Source organism: Bombina bombina, chromosome 11 (assembly GCF_027579735.1).
Source record: "Bombina bombina isolate aBomBom1 chromosome 11, aBomBom1.pri, whole genome shotgun sequence".
In the NCBI taxonomy this organism is placed as follows: Eukaryota; Metazoa; Chordata; class Amphibia; order Anura; family Bombinatoridae; genus Bombina; species Bombina bombina.
In genome coordinates, this window is record NC_069509.1 from 76,534,806 (window position 1) to 76,557,766 (window position 22,961).

At 37.9% G+C, this 22,961-nt stretch overlaps 1 protein-coding gene across 1 annotated transcript in view; it reads right to left on the reverse strand.

Moving 5' to 3' along the window:
• Positions 1-22,961, reverse strand: part of MYO15A (myosin XVA) — a 628,913-nt gene that overhangs the window by 438,945 nt on the left and 167,007 nt on the right. Inside the window, 6 exon segments of the mRNA XM_053694925.1 lie at positions 8,992-9,076; positions 10,803-10,978; positions 12,452-12,572; positions 17,737-17,861; positions 18,086-18,131; positions 20,716-20,870. Of these exon segments, the coding sequence (XP_053550900.1) occupies positions 8,992-9,076; positions 10,803-10,978; positions 12,452-12,572; positions 17,737-17,861; positions 18,086-18,131; positions 20,716-20,870 (708 nt within the window).

Here is a 22,961-nt window from a genome sequence, read left to right on the forward strand (position 1 = left end):
TAAATAAATAAAATGCTAAACTTACAAGCCTTACTAAGCACCTAATGTGATACAGCACTGAAATAAAGAACTAAGGGCTTGATTACGAGTGGCCCGCTAACTGTTGCACACAAGTGATAATCTTGTTTATCGCTGCTGCTTGCGCACATTGGAAGTAGTGCAAGTATTACAGGTTAAAAGTAAACGCGATTGCTTGAGTGCAATTGAATTTTACGCACGTCAGGATAAGACGACCTGGTTAACGGTTACACTCGAATAACAAGTGTTACAAAACACATCACAAATATTAATAAAAATTATTATAAAAAGTGTGCAATAAAAAGTTATAAGGGCTCAAAGATATGAGGTCTGCATCGCAGATATTGCTTGTTACCTTCTGCACATACTGCTTATTCCACGACCAAAGCTAATAGCAGCTCTGCCCATGCATTGTTACAACTTGTTTTTCATCAGTTAAAGCCCACACAGAGCACCTGCTGAAGTGTAACTTTTTACACAGGACTTACTCTGGTGAGCTGAGAAAATTGAGGATATCGTCATTTGTCCCTCAGACCTACCCCTTCTATTCTTGTGATATCTACTTCTATCAAGTTTGTTAAGCACTTCAAGTACTTTTCACCTGAGTTTCCACTTTGTGAATCACTAGACTTTGAGTTAACTAATTTATCCACTCTTATAGCGGCCACTCAGCCGTTATTTACACCATCCTCCATTTTGGCATCAGACACTTCATATACATTTTTTATTTTTTCCCATTTTTTCCCTCACTGATTTTTTCCCACACGGATTTTTGAATATATTTTTTCAACACAATTTTGAATTTTTGGATTTTTTATTAATACCATTCTTTTACCCATTCTTTTATTATTATATTGCTTTTCTTGTGTATTTTTTCCCCAGATCTTCGGACATCACCAGGATTCACAGCTCACTTTAATCTATTTTAAGGACATACAGGACTAACTACCCTCTCAAGGATTACCTATTAGCATTATCCGCATTGTATTTGCATATATAAATTGTTTTTACAATCATTGTTTTTACATTTATTATTGTTTATATTTATTATTGTAATATTTTAATATATTATCTTACTGTTAAGGTATCATGGATCCATGAATTCAATAGTTTAAACCCATTTATCTTTGTCTATATAATATATTGTTTTATTATCTATTAAATTGAATTTTAATCATATATCCACTTGTTTGTTTACTACCTGCCTCCGTTTGGTTAGGCGCCTGGGCATATCTATTTTTTTACTTTGGCTTTACCCAGAGCTGCTTGGGTAATCCTAGGATCACCCGGGTAATGCTAGGTTTACTCAATTTCGGACTTTACCCGCAACATATATACAGTATATATATATATATATATATATATATATATATATACTGTATATATATATATATATATATATACTGTATATATATATATATATATATATATATATATATATATATATATATATATATATCGAAAACAAAAATAGAAAGAGAGGAGGTATATGAGCTTTTTACCTCCACAGTTAGGGAATTCAGCACTCTTTTAGAAACAATTAAAGGGCCATGATATCCAAATGTTGAAACACTTGAAAGTGATGCAGCATAGCTGTAAAAAGCTGACTAGAAAATATCACCTGAACATCTCTATGTAAAAAAGAAAGATATTTTACCTCAAAAGTTCCTCAGCAGCCACATCCCATTGTAAAGGACTTCTAAGCAGCAAATCAGTATGCCTGTCCCGGGACAGCTAAGGGAGTGAGCTTACGTGCACACTCATCTTATTTCCCTTTTCAGTTTAAGGAAGTTTACTATGAAATCTCATGAGAGTTAAGTGAAATCTCATGAGATCACAGTAAAAAAGTTCATGACCTCAGCACTGCTGATGCTGATTGGCTGCTGTTCATTTCTTAATTTTTTTTTAATTTTTTTTACCTGCAGCTGAGCAACAGCTGAGTATAACTTTTTACACAGAACTTACTCTGCTGAGCTGAGGAAATTGTGAGGTAAAATATCTTCCTTTTTTACATAGAGATGCTCAGGTGATATTTTCCTATCAGCGTTTTACAGTTATACTGCATCAGTTTCAAGGAATTTAGCATATGAGTATTATGTCCTTTTAATAAAAAAATAATGTGACACGGATAACTCAGGTGCAAGCTTCAAACAAACTTGTTTATTAGCCAATGTATAGGGAGAGCTACCACACAATAAAAGTAAACATGCCTAAAGTAAAAACAGTCCATTTATATAAACAAGAGCATATCTTCGTGCACAAGAAAAAATGCCTGTTTTTTGCTGATAAACAAATGAATGATTTAAAGTGTACACTTATATTTTCCTTTCCCTGGCCAGGATTTTTTTCTTGTGCACAAAGAAATGCTGATGTTTATATACATGGACTGTTTTTACTTTAGGCATATTTACTTTTATTGTGTGGTAGCTCTCCCTATACATTGGATAATAAACAAGTTTTTTTGAAGCTTGCACCTGAGTTATCCGTGTCACATGATTTTTTAATGTATTGTTTCTAAAAGAGTGCTGAATTACCTCTACCTGTGGTGGTAAAAAGCTCATATACCTCCTCTCTTTCTATTTTTGTTTTTGATAAAGCCTTTTTTATGGTCTGCACCATTATCCTTGAGGGGTTTTACTCACCTCTTTTGCTGAGTCTGGTGCAGAGTGTGTGATGCTGCTCATTTCCTGCACGCCCTCTTATGGCCAGACTGTTGTACATCATCCGTGTGAGACAGGTTGCAATCTCAGAATTGTGATGTCATCATTTATTATTTAAAGGGCCTCTGTTCAGTATGTTTTGTCCTTGCGTTGTCTCAGACCTGTTTGTGAGTTCCTGTGTATTACCTGGCTAGTCCCTGGCTTTGCTGTTCTCCTTGTTCCTGATTCTGGCTCGTCTGACTACTTGCTTTGGCTCCTGACTCGGCTCGTCTGACTACCAGCTCTGGTTTTGACTCCTGGCTTGTTATTTGACTTGTGGACTTTTTATTATTTTTGTTATTAATAAAGGTGTGATTATTTTTGCACTTCTTGTCTCAGTCTGATTCCTGGCACCCTGACATTACGCAAGGGCAATGAATTCTGATGGTGCTAATAATCCACCTTTACTTACAATCATTTGCAGGATTGATGAACAGGATCACCGCTTGGATCAATTTGCACTAGCCGTGCTGACTCGCACTGCACATTTGGACCAGAGTGTCCCACAAGTTATGGCTGCTCCTGTTTCCGCTGCTGCACCTAGTCCTACCAGGAGCATGTCCAGTTCTGCACCTCTACCTCAGCGTTATGGAGGTGATCCTAATCAGTGCAGAGGGTTTTTGAACCAGGTGGGCATTTACTTTGAGAGGTTACCTCAGGCGTTTCCCTCTGACAGAGCTAAAGTGGGATTTCTCATCTCTTTACTCTCTGACACGGCCCTTGCCTGGGCTATTCTCTTGTGGGAAACTAATAAACCTGTGATTTCTAATTACCCTGAATTTGTGGCCTCCTTTCGAAGGGTATTTGATGTTCTGGCTCACTCCTCCTCTGCTGCCAAACGACTCATGTCCATTCAGCAAGGTACGAGATCTGTTTCTCAGTATGCCATTGAGTTCCATACGCTTGTCACAGAGGTTGGGTTGAACAATGAAGCCCTTGTTGCCGCCTTCTTTCATGGCCTTTATGATATGATTAAAGACGAAGTTGCTGCCAGAGATTTACCAGAGGATCTCAAGGCTTTGGTGTCTTTTTAAATCCTAATTGACATCAGACTCAGAGAGAGGCCCTCTTTCAAGGAGCGCTTGCGGAAGCCTCCTGTACCGTTGTCTCCTACGTTGTCGTTCCCACCCATGCCTCCCTCTCCTCCCATGTCTCCTGGTCCCGAGTCACCAGGTACTGCTGTGCCAATGCAGTTGGGATTTACGCGTCTCTCCGTGACAGAGAGGGTCTTTAGGAGGAGGGGGGGGGGGCTCTGTCTTTATTGTGGGTTACAGGGCCACCTTTTAAAGTTTTGTCCTACATGACCGGTTGAACGATCGCACCTAGGGTCCTGTCGGGGGCAGACCTTGGGTGGTTTATACTCGTCCCGGAAACCGCTAAAGGAGAAACCTTTGGTTCTGGTTGTCCTTTCCTGGGTGGACTCCTCCATAGTGTTACAGTTTGGCAAATTGCTTATGTTATAGTTACATTCCAATGTATATATTGTATGTATGAGCATGTTTATGTATTTGTATAATATTCTAGTCATATTAATTAGCCATGAGAAATATAGAATCTGTATATCTTTCTATGCCCTATTTCAGTTACAAAAGCTATGAAGTCTTTTGTTTACTGCCCTGTCTCAAGAACAAAAGCCATACAAGCCTTTTTGTTTACCATGCCCTGTCTATCTCAAAAAGAATCAAGAGATAGTAAACAAAGGAGTTATTTTCTCAGGCTTCCTTTCATTCAAAAGAGTCACCAAATGTTTACATGTAAATAGGAATCTTTGGCTGTTGGGGTGTGGATGTGGTAGATAACAAGTTATCATGATTTATAGCTATCCACCCCCTACAATAGCCCTATTTACATGTAAACAGCTAGGACCAATGGCATTCAGTTTTCCAAATATGGTGAAGCGGGAAACAAATTAACCAATTGCAGCAAAGCAATACTAACAGATGGAGCAATTCTGAATATATAGAACAAGATTTAATCAGTAGGGTTAGTCAGGAGTCAGAAGGGAAGGAGTCAGGACACATAAGGAAGAGGAGAGAGCTAGCTGAAACAGAAGTTTATTAAAAACTTTTCTTCCTTGGTCAAACCGATCACTGACATGACCCGTAAGGAGAATGATCCACTCCAATAAGGCTTTTGAGAATCTTAAGAATGCCTTTGCTGCTGCTCCAGTTCTGGCTCATCCTAATCCTGTCCTGTATTTTGTTTTTGAGGTCGATGCGTCTGAGACTGGAGTAGGTGCCCTCTTATCTCAACATCCTACGCCTGACGGTTCCTTGCATCCGTGCGGTTTCTTCTCTAAGAAATTGTCTCCGGCGGAGTGCAATTATGAAATTGGCGACAGGGAAATTACTGGCCATAATTTTGGCACTCAAGGAATGGAGGCACCTTCTCGAGGGTATTAGCGTACCAGTGCTCATTCTTACTGACCACAAGAATTTTACTTATCTATCCAAAGCAAATTGTTTGTTGCCCTGACAGGCCAGATGGGCTCTATTTTTTATTTTTAAGAATGTTAGGGCTGATGCCCTCTCTCGTCAATTTTCGCCTCTGTCCAAGAAGGAGTCTGTACCTATTCCAGTTATGCCTCCTGACCATATTTTGGCCACCATACGTACTAATTTGACTTTTCCCTTAAGGGAGGAGATCCTGGCTGCACAAACCAATGCACCTCCTGAGAAACAACTAAACTATTGCACACTTACCACTATCCTAAAGCCGCAGGTCACCCGTGCAAGAACTAAATGATTTGGTCTGTCACTCGACAATTCTGGTGGCCAGGTCTTCGTTCTGATGTTGCTGCGTATGTTGCCTCCTGCTCAGTCTGTGCACAGAATAAGACTCCTTAATGTCTAACTGTGGATCTTCTTCAACCTATTGCTAATGGTGATCGTCCTTGGACACATCTTTCCATGGACTTCATTGTCGAGCTCCCTGTTTCCAATGGCAATACTGTTATCCTAATGGTGGTTGACCTTTTTTCTAAAATGTCACATTGCATTCCCTTGAAGAAGTTGCCTACTGCTCAGGAGCTTGCTTCAATTTTTGCCCGGGAGGTCTTCCGTTTACATGGGTTACCCAAGGAGATAGTCTCGGACTGGGGTAGCCAGTTTGTCTCCAGATTTTGGCGTTCCTTTTGTGCTCAAATGGGGATCCAGCTTTCCTTCTCCTCGGCATATCACCCTCAATCCAATGGGGCTGCGGAACGGTCTAATCAAGCTCTGGAACAGTTCCTCCATTGCTATGTCTCAGATCACCACAATAATTGGTCTGAACTGTTACCTTGGGCAGAGTTCGCTCATAATAGTGCTATTAATGCTTCCTCACAGTTCATGGCAAATTATGGGTTTCAACCATCCTTGTTGCCCGATTCATTCATGTCTCAGGGAATTCCGGCTTTGGAAGAGCATCTCCAGTAACTCCGTTCCACGTGGGTGCAGATTCAGGATTGCCTTCATCGTTCTATGCAGCGCCAAAAGTTTCAGGCTGATCGTAGGCGTATGCCCGCGCATTCCTAACAGGTTGGTAAGAGGGTTTGGCTGTCCTCCCGCAACTTGAACCTTCATTTGCCTTCCAATAAACTGGCTCCCTGTTAGGTTGGTCCTTTTCGGATACTCTCTTGACCTTCCTCCTGCAATGCGCATCTCCAATGTTTTTCATGTCTCCCTCTTGAAACCATTGGTTTCTAATTGGTTTACCACTGTGTTGCCTCGTCCCTGCCCTATCTTTGTCGACAACCATAAAGAATATGAGGTCAGCAGCATTATTGACTCTCGTATGTCCAGGGGTCGCATACAGTATTTGGTTCACTGGAGGGGTTACGGTCCAGAGGAGCGTTCATGGGTTCCCTCCTCTGATGTTCATGCTCCCGCCCTCCTCCGTGCCTTCCATGCCCGTTTCCCCAATAAGCCTTTTGTCCTCCCACAGGAGAGGGGTTGTTGAGAGGAGGGTACTGTCAGGGTTTTTTCCCTGCTTTGTTTGCCATGTGCTGCTGGCAGCCATTTTACTCAAATTTCTTGCTGAATCTGGTTCAGAGTGTGTGATGCTGCTCATTTCCTGCACGCCCTCTTATGGCCAGACTGTTGTACATCATCCGTGTGAGACAGCTTGCAGTCTCAGAATTGTGATGTTATCATTTATTATTTAAAGGGCCTCTGTTCAGTATGCTTTGCCCTTGTGTTGTCTCAGACCTGTTTGTGAGTTCCTGTGTATTACCTGGCTAGTCTGACGTCTCTTCTGGTTCCTGATCCCTGGCTTGTCCCTGACTTTGCTGTTCTCCTTGTTCCTGATTCCGGCTCGTCTGACTACTCGCTTTGGCTCCTGACTCGGCTCGTCTGACTACCAGCTCTGTTTTTGACTCCTGGCTTGTTATTTGACTTGTGGACTTTTTATTATTTTTGTTATTAATAAAGGTGTGATTATTTTTGCGCTTCTTGTCTCAGTCTGATTCCTGGCACCCTGACAGCGCTGAGATAAGGCAAACGTCCACTTCTATAGTGCTATCCTGGAGGCCAAGCTTCTAAAAATCTTCCTCACTGGAGTGGGTAGATATAGGAAATCTGTAAAACAAAGGTAGCGAAGAAGCACCACACCAGAGGCTGCTCTAAGAGTAGACGTATAGACTTCACAATCAGATTTAATAAATATATGTAATACACTCTGACAAAGTGGTATTGGACGAGTTAAAAGTGTAAAGCTACAACCACTTACCCCTACGACTTAGTGTTTGTTAACACTGTTTTAAATAGCTAATGTGTGTGCTATTTAATCAATTATTTATTTGATGTACAGTGCATGTTGACTGTTGGCATTTTGTGCTGTTTTAATCCCACGAGTCCACCCTGGTTAGTTCAATGTTGGCTTAAAACCGTGGAATTGTTAGTATAGCCCTTTATCATCGGAACTGTATGTAAGCCATAGAGAGGCTGCGGCTTCACAAAACTGAACTTCGAGGGGGATTGGGAGTATTTTTATCACTTGGAGGATCCAGTGAAGAGTTGGAAGGACTCCAATTGAATTAGGACTATACGAATAATGTGTGATTGCAGTGCACCTCGGCTCTAAGCGAGGTTCCTTTTGTGAGTGTATTGCATATATTTATTAAATCTGATTATGAAGTCTATATGTCTACTCTTAGATCAGCCTCTGGTGTGGTGCCTCTTCCCTACCTTTGTTTCACAGATTTCCTATATCCACCCACTCCAGTGAGGAGGATTTTTATATATATATGCTGTAGAAAATGAATCCTCCCTCCTGGGTCAGCCATCTGGGTGCAGCATTGATATCAATAGTAGAAGCAGAAATGATGCACTCTCAGAATTTTCACAATACAGTGAAAGATCTAATTTTGATCCGAAACGTCATCCAATAAATTTGACACTGTATTGTGAAAATCCTAAGAGTGCATCATTTCTGCGTCTACTATAAATATATATATATATATATATATATATATATATATATATATATATATACTATATATACATACAACACACAGAGAAAACCCAGCACTCACTTACAAGCTCTCAGCTAAGATTTAAAAGCAAAAATGGAAAGGTTAGTTACCGCATCTGTTTTCTCTGTGTGTTGTATTAATTTGTTTTGTAATTTTCCCTATGGTTCTTCCACCCAGACCTGTCTGGGGTTAACTGCTTGTGGCTCTGGGGACAGCACAGCTTCCTGTGAGTGCCAGTGGCACCCAGGGCTGAGCATGTTGCAGGGTCATGGGATGTGTACCCGGTCCGGTATGAGAGTGCAGTTCCCTTCCGTGTTTTACTATATATACATATATATATAGTATATATATATAAATTATATATATACACATACATATATATAATTTTATATCTATATAGATATATATTATACCAAAATACCATCAGAGATATGTAGAAATAATATATAAATAGAACATATTCTGCTATGTTAAGTACATTGAAATGAGAAAGATTCATATTTTCATGTCGGATTAGCGTACTTTAGAATACGCGGTCGGGTTTTACGAGCTTTATTGAAGTCTAGGGGGGAATGCGTTAATATGGTTGCGATATTCTAACTTCAGCTTTTTGCATGCATCGGGTTAGCGAGCAAGTGAAAATGTTTTACTTTCACCTTATAATATGTGAGCAGCAAAAAAATGACTTCTAGCTGAGTTAGCGAGTAAGCGGGAGTAATAAATAGCGCTCTACTCGTAATCTAGCCCATAGTTAGTCATGCTGTTCGTCTCATTGTTAGTGAGTAACATTAATCTTATTCTGTGGTGGGTATTTATTCTTACCCTTAAGTATCGCTTTCTATTGATGTACATACGAATCAGGGCCCGGAACTTTAACATGCTCTTCCTCCAGTTGTGAAACCTCTGCCTGCAGATAACAAAAAAAAGTGTTAAAATTAAGGCTTAAAGGGCCATTTTAGTTGAAAAATGACATGCTCTCATTCAGTATAATATGTAATTTTAAGACTATCAACCCTGTACCACTCAGGACCCACAGATCACTGCTGGTTCCAAGCAGAAACTGCAGCTGATCCAATCAGCAGTGCTAGTTGAACAGCTTGCACTGTGAATGGTTACTCAATGTCTTCAATATAAAGTACAGCTATTTGTGTGTTATTAGTTTAGTCAGGTTGTGTTTGTCTATTACTCTTTTTTAGCATGTGTCCTTGCAAATTCTAATCAGGCTTTATTGTGCATGGGCTTTAGGAGACGCTTCCTTGATGGACAACACCCATGCATGCCATTCCTTGGCAGTGTACGCCGTATTGTGTCACGAGAAACAATCACCCCAGTTTGGTTTTCTACTTCTTTAGCTAACTGCAGTGAACTTGCATGCCGATTTTCTTGAACCCTTCTCATCAGAAGATGCTCCTGTCGAGGTGTTAACTTCCGTGGACGGCCTGGACATCTCTGTGAGATGGTTGCAGTTCCATCTTTGTTACATTTTTGTATCCCTTTTGCTACAGTATTCTGACTAATGAGTTTAGCTTTGCGGATCTTATTGTAGCCTTCACCTTTGTTGTGTAAATAAATTATTTTCTTTCTCATGCCTTGTGTCGTTTCTCTTCCATGTGGTGCCATTGCTGACAGCATGACATAGGAAGAGGTTTTATTTGGTAAGTAGCGCCCTTTTTTAATCAACTGTCTGCTGGACACCTGTTTAATGAATAATTAGACTCACCTGAATTTGAATTCTTAATTAGGAATTTGTTGTCAGACATTTAGCTTTGCACCTATGACTTTCTTTGGGGTGTATTCATTTTTGCAACATGGTCTTGAATGAATTTGTTAGGAAAAATACTTTGTTGTGGGTGCAAATTAACATTGCATTTGTGGGAGTATTTTGTAGTATAGTGTCCCATAGAATATGTAGTTTCTGCAAGGTAAATAAAGGTTTTCTGACAAATCTTTTGGGGTGTACTCATTTATGCTGAGCATACACACACATATATATATATATATATATATATATATATACACACACAATTTAAAAGTATATTGCAAGCTTTTTTTTAGTCCCAAAAATCCATGTGAAAGTCGACTGTATGCTTTTTATTTTTTCCATCTGTTCAAACTTATTTGAATCTATGCTCAGAAAACTGATCTGTAAAATGCACAAGCAAACCTTTCCTCACTTATCAGGCCAGAATATGAGGATTTCTCTTCTTTAGGACAAGTTGTATTTTAGTGGTTTATTCTTAGGTGAGACTAACATTAAACTGTGACTTGGGGGTCGATTTAACAAGGGCCGAATAGCCCCTTGTTCTCGCGCGAGCCTTCAGGCTCGCCGGAAACAGCAGTTATGAAGCAGCGATCTAAAGACCGCTGCTCCATAACTTGCCCGCTGCCTCCGAGGCTGCAGTCTTCAATCCGCCCAATCCTATACGATCAGACTGATTGACATTGGTGGCATTGCACAAGAAGTTCTGGTGAACTGCTTGTGCAATGATAAATGCAGACAGGGTATGCTGTCGGCATTCAGCGATGTCTGTCGGACATGATACGTTACAGTATATCATGTCGGACAAACATTGGTAAATCTACCTCTTGATCTTTGCCTTTTGACATGTCCTGATCTATAGCTAATGTCATACCTGGCCATATAGCCCCGTGCAAGTGCCTGCAGTTGGATGATCCTGTGCCTTAATGTGTAATAACGTTTTCGTGTCAGGTAACCACGGGTGTAGCGTTGCAAGGTCACAGCTGCTTTGTTCATCAGTTGGTCACGCTTGCTCTCCAACATTTGGTAGAGATTTTCCTTCATAAAAAGCTGAAAAGGCAAAATATATGTGTTTGAGTGGCTGGAACTAAAAAACAAATCCTGAAATTAAAGGGACATTGAAGTCCACTTTTTCCATTGTTTCACCCGAAAATAATTTATTTTAAAATTTATTTTTTGCTTTTGTTTTGTTTTTTTCTTTTAAAAACAATGTTCTTGTCTTGAATAAATTCATCTCTTCTTTAGTTTTTTTTTCATCATACTTTCAGAGGTATTTCCCTCTCAACCAGTAAAGCAGAGTGTTGCTGTTAACAGTCAGTGAGGATCAGTAGGAAGTATTGTTACATTAAAGGGACACGATTCAGATAAAGAATACAATTTAAAAAAAAAGTTTCCAATTTACTTCTATTATCAAATTTGCTTCATTCTCATGTTATTGTTGAAGAGATATCTAGATAGGTAGCGTGGATATGCCGGAAGCACTACATAACAGGAAATAGTGCGGCCATCTAGTGTTTTTGCTAATGTATTGTTGCAAAACTGCTACCACATAGTGCTGCAGACACGTGCACACTCCTGAGCTTACATCCATGCTTTTCAACAAAAGATAATAAGAAAATAAAGAAAACTTGATAATAGATGTACATTTCAAAGTTGTTTAAAATTGAATGCTCTATATAAATCATGAAAGAACAATGTGGGGTTTTATGTCCCTTTTAAGGGACATTAAACATTGAATACATTTTATAAGTATAGTATTGAGGTTGTTTCCCGTCTACCTCTAGTCAAGGCTAGCGCCATGTTAAAATCAAGCTTTCATTACATTCTGGTGCTGATGTCTTTGCACATGTGCAGCAACTCTCCTTCTGATACCTGCAGTATAACTTAGGTTCCAAAATGGCAGCACTCATAATTAGAGGGAGGTGCAAAAAAATGGTCCCTTTAAATGTTAGTGATATCCTATGATTCTCCCAGCTGCCCCATAATAAAGTTTAAACTTGACCCTCCCACCTCAATCAACGCTAACCATGACTCAATGGTCAATGTTGTCTCTTAATGGAACCAGACTTGCAACCACAAATATCCCTTACCATGATCTGGTTGAACGGACACCACAAGTGCAATTAACCTGCCCTGGCTTTGCCAACCTGCTATGATCCCCTGCATGATCCCACACTGCAATCCCAACAAAGAACATTCCCAGTGCAATCACCTCTAGTACCCATATTATCCACCCTTTTTACCCCTAAGATCCAAGAAACCCCATTATATGACCCTTAATACACACACCCAATATCCAACACAATGTAAGCCATAAATACTTAGAGACATGCCAAAACTGCTAGCTCACTAGATACTATTGCGATTGTGAGTCTATAAGGAGCTATAACAATTTTTTGTATACCAGCTCCATTTCTGCAACATGACTGATATGTTGCCTAAAAGTAGTTTAAACATTGGCTAAACTCATAACCTGAATTACAACTCATCATTGAAAAACAAAATAAGAAATATGTGAGTTACCTTGCTCACTCCTATACAGTACATTGTAGGGTTAACAGATGGACAGAGTTTTCTTAGTACTGTGACACAAATTTGCCCATCTACACGAATATTACGACCAAGGTCCATGACACATCGATACCTAAACAAAAAAAAACAATGATAATGCACCTAGAACATAACACTCATATATATATATATATATATATATATATATATATATATATATATATATATATATATATATATACAGTATATATATATATATATATATATATATATATATATATATATATATATATATATATATATATATATATATATATATATATATATATATATATATATATATATAATTTATCTTCATATATCTATAAGACTTCCGTAAAAGTAAAGAGTTTTCAAACTTTTGGGTCAAGGCAATTTTCTATAATTATGTAAAATTCACTTTAAAAAAAAAAAAAAAAAATGCAGTTTTTATTGAACCATAACACAAAAAAAGACAGTGAAAATATCAGTGGCAGTCATACAAACCAATAACTTGAAATTATGATATTACAGCCAATTATGAAACAAATATAAGACATACAAATTTTAGAACTGCTATAGAAAAGTCCATACCCCGAGATTGACTGTCTATATATACACTGATTGCTAAACTGTCAAAGGCTCTATTTTATATAAATCAGATTTACAAAATTACATTCTAAAGACATAGGGGGATATTTATCAAAGCGTCAATTATGTTGCATTAGCGGGCGTCAATATGCTTACCTAACATCACGGATGTGGATCTGAATACGATCTCCATATTTATAAAAAAAGCCGTCAACATCACGCGCACCAAGTACGGGGCGATGAGCATCGGACTGTTGTTAACTAACAGTCATCGATGACGCTGTTATTCAGGTTTTTCCCAACTTTATTTATACCAACTAAACTGCTACAACGTGCACTAACACCCATAAACTACCTATTAACCTTTAAACCGCCACCCTCCCGCATCGCCGCCACTATAAAAAACCTATTAACCCCTAATCTGCCGCTACCGACATCCCCACCACTAATATAAATCGCCACATCGCCAAAAACTAAATCAAGCTATTAACCCCTAAACTTTATGATCCCTATCTTAATATAAATTAAAATAAACTAATTTTAAACTATAAATTAACCTTTACTAAAATTAAATTAAACTACCAATTAAATAAACTAAATTACATATTAAAAAACCTAACACTACTAAAATTATTTATATATACAATTAAACATTATTACAAAGTACTAAATTACAAAAACAAACACTAAGTTACAAAAAATAACAAACACTAAATTATGAAAAATAACAAACGAAATTATCCAAAATAAAAAAATTACACCTAATCTAATAATCCAATCAAAATAAAAAAGCCCCCCAAAATAAAAATAAAAACCTAAAAACCTAGCCTACAATAAACTACCAATGGCCCTTAAAAGGGCCTTTTGTGGGGCATTGCCCTAAAGAAATCAGCCCCCAACAGTAAAACCCACCACCCAACCAACCCCCCCAATTAAAACTCTAACTCTAAAAAAACCTAAGCTACCCATTGCCCTGAAAAGGGCATTTGGATGGACATTGCCATTAAAAGGGCATTAAGCTCTTTTACAAGCCCAAATCCTAATCTAAAATAAAAACCCACCCAAAAATGTTTTTAAAAATCCTAACACTAACCCACGAAGATCCACTTACAGTTCTTAAGTCCCGACATCCAGGCGGAGAAGTCTTCATCCAGGCGGCGATGTCTTCATCCATCAAGGCGGAAGAAATCTTCATCCAAGCGGCATCTTCTATCTTCATCCCTGAGGCTCGGAGCAGGTCCATCCTGAAGCTCCTCTTCTTACGGTCGCCGCCATAAACTAAAGCTTCAATGCAAGCGACGCGATTCAAGATGGCGTCCCTTGCATTCCTATTGGCTGATTTGAGTGTTAAATTCAAATCATCAAATCAGCCAATAGGAGGCGAGCTTCTAAAATTGTATTGGCTGTTCAAATCAGCCGATGAGAGCTACTGAAATCCTATTGGCTGTTCAAATCAGCCAATAGGATGAGAGCTACTGAAATTCTGTTGGCTGATTTGAACAGCCAATAGAATTTCAGTAGCTCTCATCCTATTGGGTGGTTTGAACAGTAAATAGGATTTCAGAAGCTCGCCTCCTACTGGCTGATTTGAAAAATAAAAACTTTTGGGTGGGTTTTTATTTTAGATTAGGATTTGGGCTTGTAAAAGAGCTAAATGCCCTTTTAAGGGTAATGCCCATCCAAATGCCCTTTTCAGGGCAATGGGTAGTTTAGTTTTTTTTTAGAGTTAGGGTTTTTATTTGGGGGGTTGGTTGGGTGGTGGGTTTTACTGTTGGGGGGTCTTTGTATTTTTTTTTACAGGTAAAAGAGCTGATATCTTTGGGACAATGCCCCACAAACGGCCCTTTTGAGGGCCATTGGTAGTTTATTGAAGGCTAGGATTTTTTTTTATTTTGGGGGGCTTTTTTATTTTGATAGGGCTATTAGATTAGGTGTAATTTTTTTATTTTGGATAATTTCATTTATTATTTTTCGGAAATTTAGTGTTTGTTATTTTTTGTAACTTAGTGCTTGTTTGTTTTAGTAATTTAGTACTTTGTAATAATGTTTAAAATTAGTTTATTTTAATTCTACAGGTAAATTTTAATTTATATTAAGATAGGGATCTTGTAATTTTTAATTAAAGTTATGGGGTTGTTAGGTTTAGGGGTTAATAGCTTTATTTAGTTTTTGGCGATGAGGGGGGGGCAGAGGTTTAGGGGTTAATAAGCTTATTTGGTGGCAGCGGTGTCGGGGAGTGGCGGAATAGGGGTTAATACATTTTATTTGTGTCAGCGATGTCGGGGGCGGCAGATTAGGGGTGTTTAGATTCTGGGTTTATGTTAGGGTGTTAAGTGTAAACGTAATTTTTTTCAACCATAGATATCAATGGGGTATATTTCATTGTCTTGCAGAATCGAACATAAGCTTTCGTTGCTTTCAGACTCCCATTGATTTCTATGGCATCTGCGGCCTCAAGGGTGGTGGTTTGGAAACCAGGTACGGTGTGTCGGAATAGCCTTGAGCGTACCTGTTAAATGTTTGATAAATTGGAAAAAAGTGTCAAATAGAGTTGAATGTGTATTCGGAACATCTGTAATGACGTAAGCATCGATCTGCATCGGATTGAGATTGCGGGATCGTATGTTACGTCACAAATTTCAACATTTGCCGATCTTGATGCTCTGATAACTAGGTTGGATCAATCTCGCAACAATTACGATGCAGAATTCCAGCGTATTTTCGGCTGACGCTTTCATAAATAGGCCCCCTAGTTTTGCATAACATTTACATATTTAACAAAAGTAATAAGTCTAGCTATTACATAGTTTAGATTCTCCTTATTGGAATCATATACGAAGAAGGAAAGAAATCATCAATAAACATTTTGGCATATTAAAATCCATAGAATAGCTTGCAAATGTAATACAGAGGCACACATGGCAAAACATTTTACTTGTATTCCCTTTCATGTTCTTGTGACTATAAAATCATTACTGGTTGGTATATGGCTTCTCGACACTTGCAATTAGACAGAAACATGCCCCCCCTTTTCATATTTACAGTCACCTTTCTGCCCTCTTTATTTCTGTTTCTACTTGACTATGGTAGAATGGCCTTTAACTCTGTTACAGCTGAAAGTGTTTTTTGTACAGGTGGAAAAAAAAGAGAATGTGACCCCTCACAGTAGGGTTTCCAGCTAACCACTAACCTTCATCAGGGCTACCTATGAATAGGGGGTCTTAATATTGCATACCCTAATGCCCATTATTGTAACCCAGAAGAGAATGAGCACCCATAAAGGATAGCACTTTCCTTACTAGAACAGGCAAACCTTTGCATTGTGGTGTTCCAGTTAATTGGCCTTGCTAGATTCTTGACTAATTTGCCCATTCATATTCTGCTCCTAATATGCAATGATGGTGTCTCAAGGTTGTGTGGTCAATTTTATTTGGAGCTTAATAAATCGAAGGATTTTAGTCTCATTAACTATATTGTATATTATGTTCATAATAATCCCATTTTTCTTTGAAAGTTTTATTGAAGCTAGTACTTTATGTTCCTATATGAAACACATCATAGGAAACAGATAATTTAGACCTAGGCACCTCAGATATCCAAAGGGAGGATTGAAGGATTCTAATGTATGAAAGAATCCTCCTAGAGTTTAGCAGATGAAGGATCTTGTAGCACTGATGGATCTTTTTAGATAGACTCCCTTGAGCGGAGATCATTTTATACAAATGGGCCTTAATTTATCAACCCATTTTACACACAACTCTAATCTGCAATGTTTACGTTGCTAAACAGAGTAATAGATCACAATGGTTAGTTAATTTGACATATATAAATCTTTCCATTGTTTAAAATTAACAGAGGATGTCTTGAATTTAATTACTGGAGAGCTGTATGTCTGAGGGGTGTAACTAGACCTTGTGGGGCCAAGAGCAAAGGCAATGGTGAGGTCCCTATTTCTATAGTCCCCTTTCTGGCTGTTTTTGCGGTTCAGCCGGCAGCCACATAGGAGCAGAAAGAGCTTTATCTATGTGACTGTGGGTCATCCTACTCTCCTGGTTAGTCCACACCAGAGAAAATGTACTTGAAAAGCCTTCCTGTAGAAATGTAATAGCAGGTTTTTCTGTACAACACTGTGATGGCCATCTTGTAAACTCTGCCACCATACTAATAAAAGCAAATCCTTAAACTTTCCGTACACTGCAAGCCCTGTTTGGCAGGGGAGCACATTGTTGGGTCAAGCACGATACAGGTGGACGCATGTTACACCGGGACCCCCTCTAGGAACACTTTTTTACTGAAGTGCCAGATATGTTTGGGCTAAATCTCAATTGAGACCTCTGAGACCCCTATAGTTATGTCCCTGCTGAACTATCATATTTACATGTGTTGTGTAACTATCCTACTATATTCTTCCTTAGGACGCCACTGATAATTTATACATCTGTCTATCTAGCCATGCATCTATCTATTTATCTATCTATTAATGATCTATCATCTATTTATTTCTCTATCTATCTATTTATCTATCTATTTATTTCTCTATTTATCTATCTATCTATCAATCTATCATCTGTCTATCCAGTCACACATGCAAGTAAAAAAGTGCTTCAGTATCTAGTATACAGAATGTTAACAGACAAAAAGACCTCTCTGAGTGCTTCACAAATCCAATTTCTCTCAGTTTACCATACCTGCTGAGGAAGAAATGGAAGGGAATTCTTACGGGGTACCCCTCCTTCCGTATTCGGATGGTTTCCAAAATTCCAGAATACTTGAGTTGACAGGAAACAATGTCTGCTTCAAAGAGACATGGCTCCTAAATATATTGAAAATCAAATAGTGTCTAAGTGGTATTGCTATATGTTGGCTTTAAATAACAATATAAGAAATCTATCTGTATGAATAAAGTCTGGAAAATTAAGTGACAATACATACATAGAAATGCCAGATTTTTACAACCCATTAATGTAAATATTAAATTAAATTGCTCCCCAAGTTGCTGTATACAACAAAAGAGAACAGTCAAACACTTTGTTTTACCTTCTTGCTGTTGGGTTTGATACACCGTACAAAGAAAGGGTTACACCTGTAAGAAAGACAGAGAACAAATGACTTGTGATTCAGGTTTATCATGTTGTGTAATTATTAGGCTAGGTGCAAGGCTTCCACTGGATGATAACTATATGTTAAAGAAACCTGAAATATCAAAACTTTAAATCAAGCAAATATAATTACACGATCAACATATTACTGAAGATATTTTTCATCTTTAATGCCGTGAAGGTTAAAAATACATTCTAATCCCAAAGCATCAGTAGTTATTGAAAAACCTAGACAATGATCCTGTGAGCCATATATGTGGATTGTGGGTATGCTAATGCGGAATATCTAAAATTCTAAATGCTAAAGTAATGAGTTCTAGGCTTATCCTTGGCTTGGTTTACCATGGTGAGGAGCAAAATGGAGCAATAGGCTTGGGCATATGCCTAGAGTTTGAGTTTGGGATAGGAAACAGATAAGCCACCAACTTAGTCTGCATGCAATCTCGAGAGACAAACATCTCAATGGACAGATATATAGATAAAAGATGGTCAATGGAAATTCCACTTGACACTTGCTTTAAATCAGGAGTCAGCAACCTTGGGCCCCCAGAAGTTTTGGAACTACATTTCCCATGACACTCAGACAGCCTAAAGAGTGTCTTAACATCATGGGAAATGTAGTTCCAAAACATCTGGAGGCCCAAGGTTGTTGACCCCTGCTTTAAAGTAATAAAATGTGAGTGATACTGAACCTATGAACTTCCTAATAATAAAATAAACATAAATACATACGGTTCTCAGAGACAAGGATCTCCTGTCTGAATGACGACTGATGCCAAAATAAATATAAACTCATAAAGATCTCATTGCAGAGAGGAGATCTCCTTTTTGAATAATGTGTTATGCCAAAATAAACATACACACATACATCTCTCATTGTATAGAGAATGAGATCCCATATTTAAATAATTAATTGTGCTAAAATAAACATAAAACATACATCTCTCATTGCAGAGAGGAGATCTCCTTTTTTAATAATGTGTTGTGCAACAATAAACATAAACACATATCTCTCATTGCAGAGAGACCCCCTATTTAAATAATTAATTGTGCTAAAATAAACATACACACATACATCTCTCATTGTATAGAGATCCGTATTTAAATAATTAATTGTGCTAAAATAAACATAAAAACATACATCTCTCATTGCAGAGAGGAGATCACCTTTTTTTAATAATGTGTTGTGCCAAAATAAACATAAACACATATCTCTCATTGTAGAGAGACCCCTTATTTAAATAATTAATTGTGCTAAAATAAACATAAACACATACATCTCTAATTGCAGAGAGAAGACAAATTTTAGAACTGCTATAGAAAAGCCCATATATACAGCATACTTATATATGTGTATGTATGTGTATAAGGGAAACTTCACAAAATTCACAGCATATCACAGTATATGCAGTATACTGTATATGTATAATATATATATATATAGTGTACTGTATGTGTGTGTTTGCTTCATTCTCTTCTTATCCTTTGCTGAAGGAACAGAGCACTGCACTACTGGCAGCTAGATGAACACATCTAGTTTGCCATTCACAAGAGACAAATGTGTGCAGGCACCAATCGGCAGCTAGCTCCCACTAGTGTAGGATATGTGCACATTCTTTTTCAACAAGGAATTGCAAGAGAACGAGGCACATTTGAAAATAAAAGTTCATTTAAAATGTCTTAAAATAACATGCTCTGATTGAATCATGAAAGTTTTATTTTGATTTTTCTATCCCTTTAAAGTTATATTTCAATGAAATGCTACAGTATATAACTAAGTGAAGAACTCCACTACTTGCACGCCATTGGCTTAGCACACCATCAGATTAGCGAGGGTGATATTTGCGCTGCACTTAGTAATACCAGCGCTCAGAAATGTGTGCTTGTCTTACAAATTAGGTGCAATGCATTCACATTGCATGTAAGCATTGCACTCACTCGAGAGATAAATTATTACTTTGTCAAAAATAGAAGCGCAATTAATTTAACTTGAGCAATGTTAAAGCACAATAGCTCTAATATTTTTATGCTCCTCTTGTAATCTAGACCGTTGTTTCTCAACCGTGGTCCTTAAATACCCCCAGCAGGCCAGATTTTCATTATAGCTGAACCAGTGCACAAGTGAAATAATCAGCTGATCAGTAACCGTGGTTACTAACCTGCTCTCATCCATCAGCTGATTATTTCACCTGTGCTGTAGTTTAGCTATAATGAAAACCTGGCCTGTTGGAGGTACTTGAGGGCCGCGGTTGAGAAACAATGGTCAACTCCAGTGCTTGTTTTGGTGTGACTGTAAAGACAGCTCTGGAAAGTCAATTCACTTCTGTTCCAGAGCTAAACCCAACTTATGATTGGTGGCTGCCCACATATGCCAACCCTGATTGGTTCACATTAATTATGTGTTTAACTCCTTTTGGGAAAACTAAATACACCGTTATGTGCAAGCCTTTTAATATATATAAATTAAAACGCTGATCTTTAATTATAACATAGGATGACTCTTTATTTTACTGGTGAGTACATGACAATTACACTTGAAACCCACATGAATTAGTGCCAGGCTTTTACCTTTCCATTTTCTCCACCAGTTCTAGTAGGGACTGCTGGAATTTTGCCGCAACAGTGGATGCCTTGTATTTCCTTGTGACTGTACTGCTTTTTCCCATCATGGTCTTCTGCTGGGCCAGAACTTGGGCATAGCTAAAAAACAAGTTTGCTACGACCTGCAGAGAACAAATACAGAGAGTTAGTTTATCTTCTGAACTGGTTGTGGCAGAAGTTTTCAAAGCTTTTTTCCATGACCAAATACAAGACTGAAATTGAGGGTATTGCAGTATGGGCGCAGGGATTAATCAGATGCTTAGTCATTTTAACCCCGGCATACATACAGGTTATGGTCTCCTGAATCTTTTATCTGTCTGCCCAGCCTATCATGTGCTGCAACACCCACCCCATAGTCTAACACAGGAGCACTCGCCTGCTGCTCTGCATGAGACTACAGCTGTGCTGCGCTACTGCACATGCCGGAACCAGAATATTTTTAGACAAATCCAGCGAAGTAGAAGTGCACATCTGTGTTAGTCTGAGGGAAAGGCAGAATGGATTAAGACTGAGTGAACCCTCTGCCTGATTATTTGTAAAGAAAAAAAATCCTCTGTCTAGTGAAGATAACGCACGAGCGGGAGCGCAAAGAACCGCTCCACTTGTAATGTAGCCCAACAAGAGACATTTATGTGTAGACACCATCAACAGCTGCCAGATTCTAGTAGTACATTGCTGCTCTTGAGGTTTTTCAACAACAGAGAATTCACCACTCACTGTTCCTAATAATTTCAGAGCAATGTGGTTTGAGAAAGATGAAATGGTTTCTAAAAATCCTAAGTGGCACAGACAAAATATGTGTCAGTTGTGAGGAAAAACAAATGTTTACCAATACAATAAGTGTTTAATTTGTTGAATGACACTCTTCTGTGTGGTCTGCCTGCAGGGCCCCATAAGGAGCCCATACAGGGCCAGGTTACAAATGTTGCTCTATTTAGCGCTACCGCTCGAGTATAAACTTTGCTTGTATTACAAGTTGAAAGTAAAACTTTTGTGCACAAGCAAAAGCCAACGCACGCTAACCACCGGAATTTGTATATTGCGATTGCGCTAACTTATTATCCCCATAGACTTCAACGGAGAGCGCAGAATAAAAAACCTAACACTTATCGCTCCAGCAATAACCCAACAGGAGTTATTCATTTTTCACATTCCAATGTTCTTCATATACAAGAAAATTCTATTTTTATTTTAAATACATATTTCTCTATATATCTTTAAATATCTATACCTGTATATCTATTATAGGTATAGATATATTTTTTACCTTAACATTAGATATATAAATAGAAATATATATTTAAAAATTAAACATTAAATTTTTTTCTATGTGAAGAACATTGGAATGTAAAATATGCATAGGTCTAACACGGGTTAGCGCACATGGAGAATTAGTTATCTTAAGGCACGTTATGTGAATATTAAATATTGTAAAAAAATATTTATAATAATTAATATTGTTATAGATACTGTAATATATATATATATATATGAATGTATAATAAGATTAACACACTTCACAGTGCTACACCCTATTCAACTGAAGAATAAAGCATGAAGTAAAATATAACAATAATATTTGAAAGTGTGCAAGTATTTTTATGCACTAGATGTGACAAGCATCCGTGTCAAACAATGTTACCCACTTGTAAAAAATACACAATAGTGCGAATGATAGTGATAAAACAAATATGCTATCGATATCAATATCAATAGAATCAATTCAAGTTATTTTTACAGTCTTGAAAGTTCTATATCTAGCTGTTGAAGCAATTTGTGTATGTAAAACAGAAAAGAGGCAATGGTTAATATGATATGCAGAGTCTATCGCATAAACGCAATAGTGAAAAGGATAGTATTCAAACAAATATGCTATCAATATCAATAGAATCAATTCAAAATATTTTTTTGGACTTCAAAGCTCTATTTCTAGCTGTTAAAGCAATTATTATATGTAAGATAAAGAAGCAATGGTTATTATAATATGCAAAGTCTATCGCATAAACAAGAGTCCAGTTCTTGAAAAACAATCAGCTTGCTCAGGTGTAAAAGCGGTATCCCTTATTGGGCTCCTATCCTACTTACATCTGAGTACCTCAATCGTATGAGGTAAGCGTGTTGCACAAAAGTTGGAACGGATTCTGGATCTCCTGCCGGAAAAACACCTCCGCTCAATATCTCCCGGGTTCTGGTCTCCCTGTCGGTCTCAGTTT